Source organism: Atractosteus spatula, chromosome 5, assembly GCF_055471065.1.
Source record: "Atractosteus spatula isolate fAtrSpa1 chromosome 5, fAtrSpa1.hap1, whole genome shotgun sequence".
Classification (NCBI taxonomy): domain Eukaryota; kingdom Metazoa; phylum Chordata; class Actinopteri; order Semionotiformes; family Lepisosteidae; genus Atractosteus; species Atractosteus spatula.
In genome coordinates this window covers 17,405,982-17,424,404 of record NC_142710.1, presented here as the reverse complement: position 1 = coordinate 17,424,404, position 18,423 = coordinate 17,405,982, and the positions used below count along the sequence as shown (strand labels likewise).

The 18,423-nt window shown below is 38.0% G+C and overlaps 1 protein-coding gene across 1 annotated transcript in view; it reads left to right on the top strand.

Annotated features, from left to right (window-relative positions):
• The window catches only part of pald1a (phosphatase domain containing paladin 1a), a 63,678-nt gene extending 56,057 nt beyond the window's left edge, over positions 1-7,621 (top strand). Inside the window, exon 20 of the mRNA XM_088916513.1 lies at positions 3,809-7,621. Within this exon, the coding sequence (XP_088772639.1) occupies positions 3,809-3,958 (150 nt within the window). The 3' untranslated portion in view covers positions 3,959-7,621. The remainder of the gene's footprint in view (positions 1-3,808) is intronic.
• The last annotated feature ends 10,802 nt before the right edge of the window (positions 7,622-18,423 follow it).

The following is an 18,423-nucleotide window of genomic DNA, read 5'->3' as shown; positions in this document are numbered from 1 at the left end:
ACCACCTCAGGTTTCCTCTTAAATTCTCTAGCCTTCTCTCACACAGAGCTGAGAATTGTGAAAGAACTGTTGGCTGGAATTGACTGGTTAACTACAATAGAGGATTCCATACACATGCTTACCAGACTTGCTCAGGTTATCAGCGGATCACCATTTAATGCTGTGACTGAGAACCAGGTCAGGTCGTTTACAATGCTTGTCTGCTTTGTGTCACATATACCAAGCAGAATAACGCTTTTCATTCTTTAAAAGATGAACGAGGTGAGGCACCAATGGGCCAGGCTGACTGTGAGGGAGAACAGAGGTGTTCTGGTACCAGTGAGCTACTCTTGAGCGTTGCAGGGGGAACAATAATCTTGCTCAAAAGTAGAAGTCAAAGGTGTCTACATAGGCATGATCAACACAGCTTGAATGAACTGAAGCAATGATAATTCTGCTATTGCTACTGTACAATATATTGTAAAACATTCTGAGATCAATGCAATGTACTAAAATGAAGAAATGGAATGTTTATGAATGTTTTTAACCATATTTGATCTACTCTCACTTTACTGGACATGTGGTGCTATACCTTGTGTATGCATCATTTTGTAATTTCACATAACTGGACACCATAGGAAGTGTCTGAATAATTTTGCAAGGTACTGAATGTAGTTAAGAATGAACAGTTGGGTTTCATAGTTTTTGGGACCCAGGCATTTCTGTTACGATTTATATTGTGTTATACCTTAAAATAAAATGCTCTGAAATTCCTCTCCTGATCAAAACTGCAACATTGATAAATTCTTAGCAGGAACTGTGAACATTTTATCAGTATTAAATGTTTATTGCACACTGTAATTAAGCAAGAGTAGGAATGCTTAATTAGGACATTAATTTCCTTCCCTTTAAAGATAATCTTAAAATTTAATAATGTTTTGAAATACGGTGTCTCATTTTCACTGTAGTCACATACCCACATGAAATAATAACAGCACAGCACTGCTTTTTATTTTTTATTCTCAACATAGATATACTGTTGGCTTCTTTAAAAAGTACTGCAGTCCTATCCCGTAATCCTTATGCATCATCTTGCCACAGGACAAGCACGTACAACAGGCTGCCTTTGGAAAAAAGCTCAGGAAAACATTTTTTGCTAGTGAGCTCCAGCCCAGCTGTTCCAGCAGTGAAAATGAAGCAGTAGTTTATTAAACTGTATCCAGAAGCCGGAGACGTAAACTTCTGAATGAGTTTGTGTAATTGTCTTAAGCACTAATTTTTTTGTCTTTTTTTTTCTTTTTCTGGAGCCACCCAATATTTTTTTACTCTGTACCCACAGAATTTGAAGGTGACCATTGTTTTAAGACCTGGCTCTCTGGCAATAAACACTAGACACCCCGTAGAGAATCCACGCTCTGGTCCTCTGACGAACCCCCCTTTGAATATCAAGACACTTGTGTCCTGATATTCTGTGTGTACGGCAGTCCTTGATGAAGTATGTAGTGCTAGCTGGAGGAGTGGAGCATCTCTCACTAGCATCACTGCAGGCCTGCAGTAATGACTCTCAGGAGCCATTGTTGCAGTGAGAGCCAAGCAGACCCTGACTGACTTAGGAACACACTAGTATGGCTATTCTTTTCATTTTGGAGACTTTGTCAACATTTTTCACATACCAGTTAGGCATTGTAGCAAATGAAATATTTGGACTTTCATGCTAGGTGTTTTTTTAAGTGTCCGTATGGCCGCTGGACTTGTGGCATTATATCGTTCTGAACGTGATGCTCTCCTTAACAGTTTGCAATGAAAAATCTGCAGATATCCCTGTGAACTCGATCGTAAACAGAGCATAGTCAATTAAAAATGTCAGTAACACCAGAAAGCAGACCTGAGGCTGCACTCTTGATTGGTTCTCAAGGCAGTGTCAGTATGTTGATAAATCACCTAAGGCTTTGTGAATGGTTTAGTGGAGCAGGGAATCTTGCAAGCCTGTAGAAAACAGTTTTTCATAATTGTAGTAACAGCGTAAAACAGGCATTGAATCCCAGACGCTCAGTGTAAAGTAACATCAAACAGTGGGAAGACTTACTGTTTTAAGTGCATTCCGTTTACACCTTGGAATGTTTATGGAAGTAATTAAGAACTGATTGGGGCTTTAGTTTTAACCCCAATTAATGTGAAATTCACTGGTATGAGTATGTATGTTGTAAAGGAAGTAGTAGTTCAGGTGGGTAGCTGCGTCAGCTTGTGTAGGCTGCAAAGGAACAAGTAATAGGTTTATTACATGTTGAAAAAAAGAAGAAAGAAAACACGTTTTGTCCGTGGAGCCTTCTTCGGGTGTGGGTGCTCACACCTGAAGAAGGCTCCACGTCTGAAACGTTGTTTTCTTTCTTCTTTATTTCAGCATGGAATAAACCTATTACTTGTTCAGTTGTAAAGGAAACTGAGGAACCTTTTCTAGGAATGATCTAGGGCTAGTTTCCAAGGCAGGTGACTCCTACTGGGTGTGAAGAACAGGCAGTGTAAACAGAGCAAGCTGTGTCCATTTTAATGGTGTGTTTACCCTGCCTCCTGAGCCTGTTGGAGGATGGTGCTATTGGAATGTGTGCTTGCTCTGCACACAATTAGATGTTAACTGCATGAATCAATACTCTAAAAGTCTCAGTGCTAAAGGTTCTGTTTTCGGAAAGATGTTCCAGAACGTTTTGTTTTAGAGTATTGTTCAGTGAGTCTGCTCAGAGACCTTTTTTAATGCACATAGTCGGTTTTGTACAAAAAAGGTTTCTGGGGCTGGACTGAGTTTGGGCCAACATCTTAGCCATACATCTAGGAAAAGGAAGCCGTCATATGCAGTTTAATTGAATTCACAGTCTGCAGGTTTTTTGCTGCATTCTCTCATGGCCTGTTATACATCATGCATCCTGTGGGATCCTGTAAGGGCAACAAATGAAAGGACAGTCATTGTTAATACATAATGGCTTATGTCCTGTTCAGATAGGACTGTAATTGCTCCATTTTCCTGCGTGCTTCGTCTGCTTCCATAAGAAGAGCCTTCGGTTATATTAGGAGCTTCCTCTTGAACTTGGTGTACTGAATTACAGCTCTGAATATCATAAAAAGCAGTTACCCCCTTGAGTATGGTTCAAATTTCCTATAGGTTGTGTACTGTATAGGTTGTTATACGTATAATCGTATAATCATTCTGTCAGTTCATTAAGATTAATTCTTAATTATTCTAATTCTTTTGAATATATACAAATATTACATACCTATTATAGGTCAAAGAGCGTTCTAACCATGGTATCAATTAAAAATCGTGTAGAGGCTTCTTATTCACTTCTAGATTTTCATTCACTTGAAAAAAAGATCTATTTACTTTTATCAAAACACATTTTAATTTGCTGCAGATATTTTTTTAAGGAGACCCTTAGAGTTGATATGACTGCTAAAGTAAACCACTATGAATTATGGCCTGTCCTAGCAAGCAACACACATAAGGCAGGATACACCCTGGATGGGATGCCAGTCCATCACAGGGCAGACAGACACAAACACACTCACTCACTCAGGGCCAATTCTCCCAGAAGCCAATAAACCTACCAGTATGTCTCTGGACTATGGGAGGAAACCGAAGAACCTGTAGAAAGTGCACATGAACACAGGGCAGAGAACATACAAAGTTAACGCCGGTAGCACCCCAGGTCCAGAATTGGACCCAGGGCCTCAGCACCGCCAGCTGCAAGGAAGCAATGCTGACCACTGCGCCACTGTGCCATCTTATTCTTGCTCGTACCTCAGGTGAATTAGTTTTGTATGTGTTTGTGTCTTGCAGGTGGCTGCCAGGGCTGGTGTCTATGACGTTCTGAACCAGCTGGGTTTCTCCGAGTTTGAAAACCCACAGGATGTACCACTTGCCAGGCTCCGCTACCGCTGGCCACAGCAGAATGTCCACTTGCTTCCTTTCCGAGGGCAGTTCATTTAAGAACGGATCTCTGTGAACTGCCAAAAATATCTCATGCCTCGCCCAGACAGCCCTCATACATTTTTAACGCCTTAAAAACAACTTTTTCACCCCCAGTTTCCCAAAATCATGAAACTGCCTTTGAAACACACAATACATATGTGTGTGCGTTTTCAGGCATAGTAGTGGCTTAAAGTTGTAAAAAATGATTAAAAAAACAAAACAAATATTGCCTGATTCTGAATGCCATTTAGATGTTCTTGTATTCAGATGATGTGATCTTTGTTTACTATAGGTCTTTAGTGAAAAATGGTAAAACAGAATCCACAGAAGGATACTTTCTTTTCTATGTTTTTGATGACTCTATCAGATTGTATGCTGTCTTACAAATGAGCTTTACCTCATGCAAAGAGACTGTGTAAAGCTGCTGTTACTCCAGCGGTGCTTCATACTGTTGAAAACCATCAAATAAGTGTCGGAAGTGTTGTTTTTTATATAATAGTCATCACATCTTTCAGGAAAATGGGGAAGATTTATTTTTAACAGATTAAAACTGTTTTTTCTTTAGATTTTTCAGAAATGTAATATGTATTAATACTGCAATATGTTTTTAATTTTAAAGGGTATTTTCTTTTTAATTTGAAACTCGGTTCTGGACACTGTGTTTCGCTGTGATTGAGCAACTGCTGTGTTGGAGGAAATGGAGAACTCATCAGGTAGGACGCGGTTTGTGGTGGATAACGCTGAACTCGTGCTTCATGACTTGCTGTTTCCTTCAAGCTCGTTAGAGTTCGGAGCACAGCGTAAGAAAACCCATCCTGTTGTTAAATAGGTCTAGGTTTGAAATCTACAGTATCTAATCCACCTCTGTGTCTCTGTGTGGGGCCTTTCAGTGTTCTAGAGAATTTTCTAAACGTCTTGAAATGTGCCCCCTCTGTGTTTTATTAGGTAAATTTTGTTCTGCTTTGTATGCCTCGAATTTTCAACACCTCCACTTGTGTTCCCTGGGTTGGCGTTCTGCGTTTCCTCATTAAAATGCTTTTTCCCGTTGGCTTTGTGGTGGGGCTGAACCTTAGTCCTGTGCTGTTTCATTTTATTACTTACATGAGCATTAGTGAAAATAAAATGAGAGGAGGCAACCCTTTTTTTCTTAAGACATATACAGCTGTATTCATTTAAACGTTCAAGGCTATTATTCAGTGGCATACACAATCCTGTGCTGAGCAAAGTATTATTCTAATAGAATAAATCAATGTACAAGCCAGGTAACAGTAAACCCATCAAGATATTTTGCAGTATTCTGGCTGCTAGTGTTAGCTGGAAAATCACCATGCCATAAGATTGTGATAAAAAAGTATTAGGCTCCATATGTCATCGTTTACCTTGTATATAATTAACTTACTGCAGTTCAAAATGGTGATAAATAAAAGTTATTTTTTTGTGTAATCAAGAATCCCTTATAACAAATTGCTTTTTTTACATATAGGCAAAAAAACAATTTGAGTACAATAACTCTTGAATATAGATTTTAAAACTACACATCAACTTTTCCTGACAGATTATTATTATTATTTTTACAGATTATTTCTGTAAACTTCATGGAAGTAAAGTTACTGCAGTCTTGTTACAAAGTAAAGGATGCATTCTTACTTATACCACTTTCCACAGACACAGAAGTATATATATATAGGATGTTAACCATGAGACAAAAAACAGTTCCAAAAGGAAAATTACTTACCACAGGAAAACATTGCGTCAAGACCTTTAAGATAAAATCATATGCATGCTCTAAGCGTCTTCACCCTGTGTTTGAAAAAGTGTGTAATGAAAAACTTTGTAACTCTTTGTATAATTTAATGTTTGAATCTTATTTATAACTGATTAACCACATTAATCTTCCTGGAAAGGATTTTCTTCTTTTTATTGTACTCTTGCAATCTTCTCTTTTTCTAAGTGTAGATAGAACTGATAATCTTTAATCTCTAAATCTGGTTCAGTGAGAGGTAGCTTTTTAAGATCACTTTGTTCATTGGTGGATTCTTTTATCAGAGACAGGATCTGTTTTTGGTTTAAACAAATCAGTTACTGCTGGTATTCCTTAGTTTTTGGCCAATTGCGGTGGACATTTCCAGAAATTCATTGTCATTCTAACAATGAAAGAACCTCTTATGCACAAGTTGTTTCTGTATTTCTATATAGTTTTTAGAAACCTCAGCCTGTCTGAACTGAACACGTATCCCCGTCTGCCAAATGCACATCAGATTATTAAAAATCTGTTTTCTTTTTTTTTTTCCTGCCTCTCAAGTCTGCTTTGCATTAGGTCTAGGATTATGGTTTCAGAAACAAGCCTGAGATTCGTTGACAGCAGAGAAACAGGAGGTGAAATCTCTTTAATCCTCAGGAATACAAGTAATGACTCATGACCATAAACTACCATATATTTCTGTGATGTCATTGAACTAACTTGTAGAAAAAAATTGAATTATCTAGCTCACAGTGCCTAAAGCATATGTGGAAACTGCCAGGGCAGCAAAGCATGAAGGACTGATTTGGCTCTAATGGCTGCAATCAATGGTAAATCATACTGGCAACCTCAAAATATAAAATGTAAGGAACAGTTTACTCTCTTTGAAGATTTTCTATCTGTGATATAATGAAGAGACAGATTTTTTATTCATAATACTGGAGGCTGTGCAGTTCACAAAGAAAATTGTTTTGAACTATATCAGTGCATTTTTCACTCCTCATGTATAAGCAATTGAGAGCAGGATGCCAAGTATTATGCTTAGACTATATGCAATTCAGGTGTTTGTACCACAGTGGGTTGTACTATACATGGTATCATCACATTTGCTCTTGCTACATATGTATGGTTTTCTTTTAAACCCAACCTCCTCCCTAAATTACACCATATAGCATCTTTATGTGCACATGGGCCATTTTGTAACTGCCAAGTTCTCCAGACTTTGTCGCTGCATAACAGCATCTGCAAACCCTTTCAAAACTCAGATCAGGATTCTTCAGTGAATCTGGAAGATAGGCATACAAATTATTGAGCAGATTGAATGGAAGAGAATCTCTGGTCAGTACATGTCATCTGTCCCACACCACATGTGACTTGGTTTTTATAAAAATATTTTTTATAAAATATGGTTTTTACTTGTACAGTGCTGAAAATACAATATACAGCATAGGTTGAGCACCAAACTGCTGTTCTGCAAGCACAAAAACATTTAGGGGTGCTATATTTGCCATCCTTGCTACTTTCCAAATGTTGCCCCTCAAATTAAATTGGAGATACTTCATTTGTTTGCCTTATATGATGTGAAGTGTATCTTTTGACCCAAAAATACCTATGACATGCCGACCCAGTGGTGAATAAGTCCAGACCTACCTGTACAGTGTCTTTGGATTCTATTAGATAAAAAGTGCTATAGAAATACAGGCTGTTATACTGTACTGTGATTAGTATACAGTATGTATATGCATTTGCATGTGATCTATGCGACAATGTGTCAATCACACAAGCACCCACAAAAATACAGTGCCTTCCTGAAGCTGTCACAGCTGTGATTTCTTGTTGAACAATTCAGACACGAAAAATTGTGTTGGAACTGTATTCCATTTGTTTTTGTTTTTCTATTGTCATATTTACATTTTGTAAAAAAATAAAATTGTGTAACACAAAAACTATTGTTTTGTAGTTTTATATGCATTTAGCTTGTGTCATCTTACTTGCAACACAAGCACAATTTGGAAAACCAATGCCTGACTGTGGCAGATCTGAGAATATACAGCCCTTTAAGATCTTGGAATTATATCCGTGCTCAAAAGACAAGCAAATTCTTTAACATGCCTTTTTTTAATGTGTGAATACTGACTGTCGGGGTCTGTATGCTGTTAAAAAAGAAAGGAGGAATACTGGTCTGGTTTTGTGTGGCAGCTGGGTTATTAATTACTGGCTAATTAATTTCATTTTTCCATTTGAGGCATTGTCACCGGCCAAGTGACCAGGTTTGGCTCAAAAGAAAAGAAACTCCCACACAGCAGTTTTCAAATGCAAACAAAACTGGATTTATTGCCATCAAAATAGGGATAACAGGGGAAAAAACCCTCACAGGAGTACTCTCCACACCTTTCCTCCAAGGCACCCTCCTCCATACTGAGCTCTCCAGTCCCTTTTATAGCCCCTCCTCTTCTAAGGACCATCCTCTTAAAGGGACTCGCTCACATTTTCTTAACAGAGATGGGCAATTTGCTCAAAATAAAGTATTTAACCATCCAAAAAAAAAAGTATAATTTTTAACAGAGTCATGCAACCGTGATATATTCACATAAACAAAACAACTAACCTTACATTGGTTATTTATAGATGGCTCACCAGTAACCTTTCCCTTTAAGATCATTTGTGTGATACTACAAACAGGAAAGGTGACTGGTGGCCATCTTGATCAACACAATACAATTACTCCAACAGGGAAAACACTGCAGTGATTTTAGGGAAACAACAAAAAGGGTAAGAATCATTCACACTTCATTCGTATCACATACACACTCTCAAACATACCAGAAGGGTTGAGGGAAATACTGGAGTATTTCACATTCAGTAAAAGAAAAAATAACAAGCACTCTGTCACAGGCATATTTTACAACTTGCTTTCAACTCATAAAACATTTCTGAGTTTTGGAACTTCTCAATTTTTTCAATGCATTACTTCAAAGGCTACCAACTGGACTTAAGCAGAGGGCGACAGTAATTACCAAACAGTAATACATTTTGATTCCCACCTGTCTATGATTTATAAATGGCGTATAAGAGCTGTTTCGACAGAAATAAGGCAGCAATCTGCCAGCACACAAGTTGAGAACAAACTACATAATGTTAGGCATTTTTTTAAACTGATGACCGAGTACAGAGAAGTGCAAACAAAAATCTAAACAAGCAAACAGATCAATTTAAGGCTTTCAGGTTAGCATCAATAATGAAGAACACAACTGGAATGAGATCCAGCAGCTATACTGTATGATTCTCCCAGGAAATTTATTTTCTAGGACAGCAGGTCCTCTATCCTGTAGGACACTACACAGATATTTTTGTTGATCAATAAATCATTTGAGTTATTCCGTTATAAATTTATGGTGTTGTTAAAAATAATCGGAAACAAACACAAACAGGCTATTTCCCTTACTGAATCAAACGTTAAGTAATTGAATGCACATGTTAAAAGCCATTGTCTTAGAGCTTGCCAGAATCACTGATGAGATTTCAGCACACACAGGGGGAGACAAACCCGAAGGATTTATATCCCACAGCCTTGCTATAAATACAGAAGCTGAAGACTAATGGGTCTTTGTTACAGCCAAAATGCAATTTGTGGTTGTCAACACCAAATGTGTCACCCACTTTCACTGAAAAGATTTGTGCAATTGAATTAATGTTTCAGAAAAAAAGATAGCTTTAAGTTTTCCTTATGGCCAACTCCAGGAAAAAGTTAATTACCAGCGTTAGGTAAAATATTTTTCTTTTATAAAAGTGACATGACGTGCAGTAGTCACAGTAAAATGTTTGAGGTAATAAGACAGCACTGCAAATTACATCATTTTTAAAATACAGACATAGACATAGAGTTCACTCTTGTAGTATACTGTTTACAAAAAAGTAGACGTATAGTTTCAAAGGCAGCAGTGGTATACGTGTCAGTTCCAGTGTGGCAGATATGTGACTGTGATGATGATATTTGTACATCGTGTTTGAGTAATTGGTCTCTGTCTGGACAGGGGCAGATGCCTCAGCCCGCTCTCTTCTGCTTCTCTTGGGCTTTGATATCCCAGATTACTTCCCTCTACTTAAATGCATAAAGGGGTTATCTTGAGGTACGGAAGTAGTTAGGGTTTTATCACTCTACAGGCTATCCTGGATTAATGAAAATGGGAAGCAAGTGGTATAGATTAAAAGGACCTTTGTAGTTTACAATAGCTGAAGGGGTTAGTCATGGCCAGCTGAGTCTGTAATATTCCAGGCTTAGATAAGCAAAACCAAGGCCTCCAGCTCACATTTTCTCAGATCAATTATTCCATTATTTTGACAAGATTTAGCCTCCTCTCTCACAATGAAGCTGTGCCTTAGGCGGAACTGAAAATGTCTGAACTGAGGTCCAAAACGAGATTTCATTCACGGGGCTAAAAAACACAAAATTCCTGTGTGTGTCACATAAAGTTATAGTTGTTTTTTTATGGATTTTTTCATCTCCTGTATGTTTTTACGGGAAGGTCTTGTGGCATATCCCAGAATAATGATATGGAGTTCCTTGTGTTGTCTGCATTTTAGCATGATTTACTTTAATGCTAAAGAAAAGTTGATCAATGATATTAGTTCTAAATATCCTGTTCTCCTCCTTTAATTGTTTAATATGAAAATAAGACTGTGGATGGACTGTCATCATCTCTTAAAATAAAACAGGATTATGTAAGCTAAACCTTTCTGCCTAACTGACTCTGGTTCCAAATAACCCAGTGACACGAAGGCTATGGCTGAATGATATGGCGGCACTTTGTGCTTTGAAATAGCTTCCAGCCTCATTGAGATATTCCGATGTGTAACTCAAGCTAGCGGTCCTGAAGGATACAAAGATTACAGGGACAATGGGCTGTATTGAGAAGCGGGGATGTAATGAACTTATTTTGGAAGCTTCCTCGAGAGATGAGAGAAGGGCCATGAAAACGGAAAGCTAGGATCCCTGACTCCCAGCAACGGACATAAAAACTCCTCTCTGCCTTTTATGCTAGCTGCCGAAGTTCAAAGAACGAGAAATTATTAGATTTTATAACTAGGGTTTAAGCACGCCTGTGAATTAACACTATATGGCATGGTTTTTTAGCAAATATAAGCCTGATTTCTTTTAATTTGTTAACTTTAGTTGTTAGTTAAATGATATGGATTTTGACATACCTGTAAAGGAGTGACAGGACGTGTAAAAGAATATTAACAGATCTTCTGATTCACAGTCCTCTTTTTGGACATACTGTAACTCATGCACCCCAGGTTTCAGAAGTGAAATAGCAAGTCAGCTTTTGGCTATTGTCAGACCTACATGTTTTCATGCAGTTTCAAATAAAGAAAAGCCTTATGTAGCTTTGTTGAAGTTTATTCTCCGTCACAAAATTAGAATCCTGCCAACATAAACTTTTAAAAAAAAATAAATTAAATGCTTAAATCTATTTATTTGAAATAAAATAGTTTTAAAATGATCCAATGGGCGCTTTTGTGATGTACTTTTCACCAGTGTGGCAGGGTGAAATCAAGGAACAGCAGGAGAAGTACTCCAAGGCATAACGAACGAAAGACCCTTCAGGATGCAGAATCTCTCTGCAACATGCAAAATTTTCTCCATTTGCCTTGCAGATTTGTATCCTTCGTTGACGAGTCATAGCACACTTCAGACACTGTGGAAACTCTCCTCCAAGCTGGCTTGCAGTTGTGCAGCTGCTCTGCATCTATTTGGCGGTTGAAAAGTAACATATTTCCTCAACACGCTGGCATTCCCTGCCTGCATTACAGCACCCTCACAGGAATCCGAGCACAATGTGTTGCGTCTTACTGCTTCTTATGGGCAGGATGTAGATATCCAGTGGCTCTCTGGAAGGAGAATTGTCATTTGTATGCATATTGGAGTTAAGGCTGAGATATACAATGTATCATTGACATTAGTAAACACACAAATTATGCATTGCAAATGTGGAATCAAGCATGACAAAATTCTAGCAAATGGTCCTTTCAAACCCTTAATTCTCCACAGCCTATTTGCATTGTACTTTAGTTCCTTTTTGTTGCGGCTCTCTTCCTCTTAGTGTCCACAGTCTATGACTACATTGTATATGAAGTGCTATCCCCAGACTAAATGCCATAACATCAGAAAATGTCATGTTGGTGCCTTTTACTCACTTTTCTGAGCTGGTTTGACATGATCTTATATGTCTGTTTCTGTGTTCTCACTAATTGATAATTGAATTCTATTTTACAGTGTAACTCGTAAATCATGGAGTTTTTAGCCTTAGATTCCCAATACACATACTGTAGGTGGCTCTTTCTGAACCATGGCTGCTCTGGAAGAATTTTCATTCAACCTGTTATTTTGCACTCATACAAATTTTACTTTTGTGTCGTGTTTTAAGCTGGAGATATCGCTTCCATATGCATGGGCAAGGTCCTGTTTCTTGACCCCCCCCCCCCCTTATCATCAGACCTTACAGTGGTCTCTGGGGATTCTTGGAAGTCAGAAGTTCTGCCCTGATTTATGCTGTTCAAGTACACGTGGCAACAGGCAGTCATGTCATGAGTGTCAATGGACTGATAAACTCTTCATATACAATATAATGGAGGTTGGTCCTGGGACATAAATGTTACACCTTAACACACACATGAAGGATGATTTTTATTTCGCTTACGATAGTACAATGATAATATTTTAATCATTTAATAAATATAGATATACAATTACATTATATTCTACTTATCAACAACAATGGAAAATTCATACCTTCTATCAAACATGTTCTGTATGTCCTCTGGTATGTTCAATCACATTCCGGACATGTAAAGCTGAATTTCACTGTATATTCTAAAGTGTATTGTAAATATGTAAATATGTGTAAATATTCTAAAACGACCTACATTTACCCATTATCAAAAAGCCACATAACCTGAGGAGGATAAACGCTCTTGAATATGAAATAAAGTTTATTATTAAGGATCTCAGCAAGCAACAGCCTTGAAACCATAAGACACAAGGCAGGATTATGAGCACAGCGCTGGGAATTGCAGGACACTGCATGTGGAAAGAGATTATTTAGAACAGCCAGTCCAATTCTGGGTGATGGGAGGAACCTCAGTACTGGCGAACATAGGGAAGAGACACCTAAAGGCCAGAATTGAACACGGGACCGAAGCTGTGAGGCTGCTGCATTAACCAACACCCCACTGTGATTCCTCCTTCAAGTCTGATTATAAATTCAAACTGCTGAAACCCCAGTAGTGGGCAAACACCACTATAAAAATCCTCCCTGCACCTGTCCTCCCTGTGCTCTCCAGTTTAAGATATTCTTCTTACTGTTGTGCCAGTCAAGTACGAGTCTTTATAAATCTGGACACACTAGAAATCCACTGGGATTTTATAAAGGAGTGATATTCTTTTCTTTCGTCTTCTAAGGACAGGCTTTATTTCCTAGGCAAAGATAAATCCAGCAAGTTGAAAACATTAAAGATGTAAAATACCTGGTTCTCATGTTAAAGAAAACTCTTTCAGTATAGGAACAGAGCTTTATAGGCAACTTTAGCCCCTATTTGATTCACAGATTTCATCTTAAAGATAAGCCATTTTGAAAAAAAGACAATACAGAATACATCATGTGCCCTTCTTGGTTTAATCAACAGTTTTTAACAGAATTTCAGCAGTATGGATCAAACTGTCCAGTGCCCTTAAAGTACAACCTCCAAAATACCATCACTCTCTGGTAATTTAACCCTGGATCTTGAATTTCTCAGAGAAAACAATACTCACGAAAGTTAGTCTTCCCAACTGAATAAACTTTAGGCTATAAAAAAGAGGGGGAATAACTTTGACTTTAAGCATGGGCAACTTCTGCCAAGTACATGATGTCAACAGGCCAAGCTATGCTGGGGGAATTGCATTAGATCACTGGGAAAGTTAAACAGCCAGTTAATTACATTTTTCTTTCGATTCAGTGCTCTGACTAACAAAATCACTATACAAGAGCAAAGAGCAAGAGCAAAGGCTGCTTTAGAAAAGAATGAAACTGTGAACAATATGAAGTTTGCAACATTTTTCTTTTTTTGTGTAGAAAGATTTATTAATTTTAAACGATCAGATAAAGGACTCATTAGGAAAAAGGAATACAGGCGGAAATCTCACCCCCTACACCCACGTCACTATCAGTGGTACCCCTCTCCAAGTCAACCAAGATCCCAAATCCAAACTGTACAGCAGAGACAGAAGCACTGGGAACATTAGCAGTGGCTCTCCAGGCCCCCACTGGCCACTCACCAGCTCCATGAACTCAGGCAGTACAGTGCTCCACATTAATAATGTCATGGCAGGTCAGGATTCAGCAAAATCAGGGAAAGGGTTTTGGAGCTTCAATGTAGCATCAGCACCAATGAAGCACCAGCGTCTTTTTAGCTGCAGTCAGACAAGCCAAATTTCTACACATTTTCATTCTTCTTACATCATATATTTATAAGAATCAGTTCATATACACCAAGGCTGATTCTAACATTTAAAGATTTGCTGCTGATGACTGGTGATTTGTATATTTTGTCTGCTTTCTTCAAATTTCCAAATTAAGTGACAATTGTGCATTCACATTCCACACACAGCACAGCATCTTCAGGAAACCTGCATCTGCTGTTAAGGTCCCATGTCATGTCGCTCTAATCGCAATCTCCGGCAGTGACACAGAGACTCTCCCTTGTACTCTGTGCAATCGTTTCACTTTGACGCCATATGTTACATAATCTAACCTGCCTTTCTAAAGGTGCTAAAACACGTTTCATTTTCAATGGAAAAAGAACATAAAAATTGTTACACGGCTGTTAATGGTTTCCATCTATTATGAACTTTTTCATCTGGAGCTGAATCCGTCATACAGCTCCCAGATCCCAGTGCCTTAAAAAATCTTAATTTATTACCTGCAGCATGTGGAGAATGTAGACAATTACAGTCAGGCAGAGCACAACGGAGGGGAGCTGTGGTAAATTCCTCTGAATGCAGACATTCTAGTAGTTGTTTGGGTCAGGAACAGTCAGTCTAGACCTTCCAGTTGTAAACCACAATCTTTAGGCTTGAAGGGTGATTCTAAGATAAGGCAATGACATGGGCATGGCTTCCCTTCCCTTCTCTTATCATGCCAATGTAAACCGAGACAAGACAGCCGAGTTGAAGCCACATAATTAGAAATCATTGTAATGTTTTTTTTATGTATTTCCAATGTGTTTCCTGCACCTTTACCTCCAGAAAAAAAAGCAGATTCAATCCATCCGCAAAGAGCTGTCCCTTTTCTCTCCGTGTGGCACTTGCTGATCTGCCACTCAATATGGAGAAACTGCAAGGGCGTTGCATTACGTCGCCACAGAAAGAAAAAAGGACGTATCAAAAACCAAATACTCCCATTCCTTCCCAGTCCTGTAAAGGAAATCACAGTCTGCTGTTGACTATACTTGTGTAGAATACTGGAAGGCAAACACAGCTGGATTACTGCGATTTTTGTGTCAAACCACAAAAGAAACACAGAATACAGGACCCCCCCACCAAATTGGGTCCACACTTGTTTCATTAATTTAATTACCTGCATTGATTAAAACATTGTGTTTGCAAAAAGCTGAAACCATTATTTTGATATTTTTTTCACATTCAATTAATAGAGAGACTACATAACCCGTAGTCTGCTAATGCCTTAACTGAAATTATAAAAAAATATATGAAATGGTAAATCTGGTTTAATTATTAGAATGTACTGTTCATCTCACTTTGTCACAAACTGTTTCAGCTGAATTCAGCTTATGGTCTGGGGAATACATTGCCTGCATTGTGCCTTTAGCAGAGATCTCCGCCTTACTGAAACACTCTGCGGCCCTTCTGATGTCTCTCTTGCTTTGACATGGATGGTTCTGACAGCTTCTGTCATTAGGTGAGTCACGCTTTGGTTAAACATCCCCAGCAGCGTGTGGGAGATTGTTTCATACTGTACAGTCATCACACGTGGGATGGATGTTTTGAGTAATCATTGTGGTTTCAGGGCAAAAAAGGCTGTTTGTTGATAACCTTCATACATTTAACAAATAATTACTTCGGGACTGAAAAAAAAGATCTAGCTTGAGATGAATCAATTATTTCTGCAAATTTTCTTAACTATTCAGACCCTCAGATAGCATTAGTAGTAGACAATACCGTCAAGGAAAGTGTGGTATATTAGTGCAAAGAAAGACTTATATTAGCTTATATTATCCACAAATGTCATATTATGCCAAATTGTCCCTTCTTATTTGTAGTCCTTCTTACGTTCTTTATAATAAATGCTGTATGTTTTTCTGGCATTGACATAGATTGAGTAGCTTCTTCACTGATTGCTTTCCATATGTCCTAAAGCCAAATGCAAACTAGTTCTTTAATTCACTGATACACCTTCTTTACCATTTCACATTATCAATGGTTGAACCTATCTAAATAAAAGGGGAAATACTACAAGCTGCCTTTAAGCTTTCTCGAAACTTAAAATTCTTACAACGAAAACTTCACAGAAATAAAATTAATGTTTAAGCACAAATTGCAAGGTTGGAACAACATCAAACATAGGCCAAGTTGTATCTCATCCTTCTTTTCTATTATGGGCTATTGGAAAACAGTCAGGCTAAAAGGCTATTTCATACTGTTTATGTTCCGTGCAGCGTTTATAAATATGACTTTTGAAATTGCAAATATTTGTACAGATGGGTAAAAGCAACGCACCTTCCATAAAACACATCACTGATACTTGTCAAGCCTTGTCAAAGGTTCAGTTTGGAAACACAGTTATTCTCTTTGCCCGCCTATTCAAGTGATTGGATAGATACAGTATTAATACTGACATCCTCAGGGTTGTCTGAACTCAATCTTCTTACAAAATGGAATTTGTGCATCCATGACTTTAGGCTAATATTTGACATTTTAAAGCACTGACACACAAATAACTTAAAAGACTTAACTTCCCTCATCCATTGCATGAATTCGAGGTACAAATGAATAGGCTGTATTTTTGTTTTTTGACTGTATTCAGATATTCTGTCTGTCACAACATATTATTGCAGACAAGGTTTAATTGAATAACGTAACATTAGTTGGGTGACCTAGCAAAGGCCTTTCTGTTACACAGAAAGTACTTGTAGTTCTCAAATCCTAAAGGTTGTACCTTGAATGATTACTGTTCCAACTGACACTTTTCTCTGAAAACTCTGAAAGAAAAAACACTCTGTTAGTACAACACTTACCTGAAGTGCAGCTTGTACACTAGCTTGCTTGAAACATCTTTTACAATGCAGTTTCTTTCTTTGGCCAAGAGAGCCTACTGTATATCACATTTTTGTAAGATTCTTCTTAATATCTTACACTTCAGGAAGAGTAAGCAAAGGCTGTACTTAACATAAGTAGTTTTTCTGTTTTGTATATTTTTTAAATCACGCTCGGAGACACTATACTACACAAGTCAACCACAGTAAAGCAGTGTTAAATCAAAATTTGGTGATAAAACTTCATGAAGAAAACTAACATTAATAACACATTCTGAAACTAACTGATAAACCACATTAGACTATGGGGAATGTTTTAATTAATCATAAATCAAAAACAAAACATAAACATGTACGAAATTTTCTGCAGTACACCCCACACTTTATTTAGAATACCATTATGCACCGGTAGGTTTTAAGTGATGTTGGTGGGTCGGTAGGTGGCTCTTTCCCCTCTGGAGCAGAATTTACAAACCATTTCCCAAGTATGGTGACTGGAGACACTGTGTTGTAGGAGATGCTGTCCTTCAGTTAAAACCGCAAAAAATAGACCACTTGGCCATGAAAGGCACTGTTTGTAAGAGTGTATTAAACCTGGTATCCTGGTTAAATTCCACTCTGGGCTTTGCACACTGTCAACAGCACTTCAAGTGCTGAAGTAATGTCTTCACCTGGTCTGCGGTGTAGCGGCGATGTTGATGCACAATGGCTGCCACATGTCACCCAGACGGCTGCTGCATTTCACTGGGGAATGAACCAGGTCGGCTTCTATAGGAAGAGCACAGTGGCATCCTTTAGGATAAAAAAGTGTTTTATAAATCTCACGGAATTAAAAATATTAACTGTAAAGGGTTCACATCCATGTTTTAAGGGGCCCCATGACCCTTTGATCACTGCCGTTTGTTCTTACTGAAGGAAAGTTGTGACTGATTTGTTGAAAGTGACAGGAGGCTGAAATCATCTCTTCAGCGATGTTGAGTCATTGCTATCATCCTGCCTGTGTAAGAGTGATTTAATATAGACCCTCCCATGCTTTCATACTAGGGCTCTGGAGTGCAGCCTTATAGGATCGGAGATGAAGTAACGCCACCTGTCGAGAACGATTAACTTTTCGGGACTGAACTTTCAGTTATAAGTGCATCTATTTTTCAAATATGAACCCCACTGTATATCAGAGATTAGAATTTGCCACGTTTAAGATCAGTACTGAACCCAAATCTTTTTAAAAAATCAAATCCGGATGTATTGTTTCACTTGTAAAACCTCAAAGAAAATATTTTAAATGCAAAAAAGTAAATGTAGGCTTTCTTTTCAATTCACGTATGAAATATTTGAATTAAACTCACTAAAACCACCAAAAATATTTTCATTCTTAACAAAACATCTTATAAAATATCTAAAGCAATATATATGTATTCTTTCTCGTACT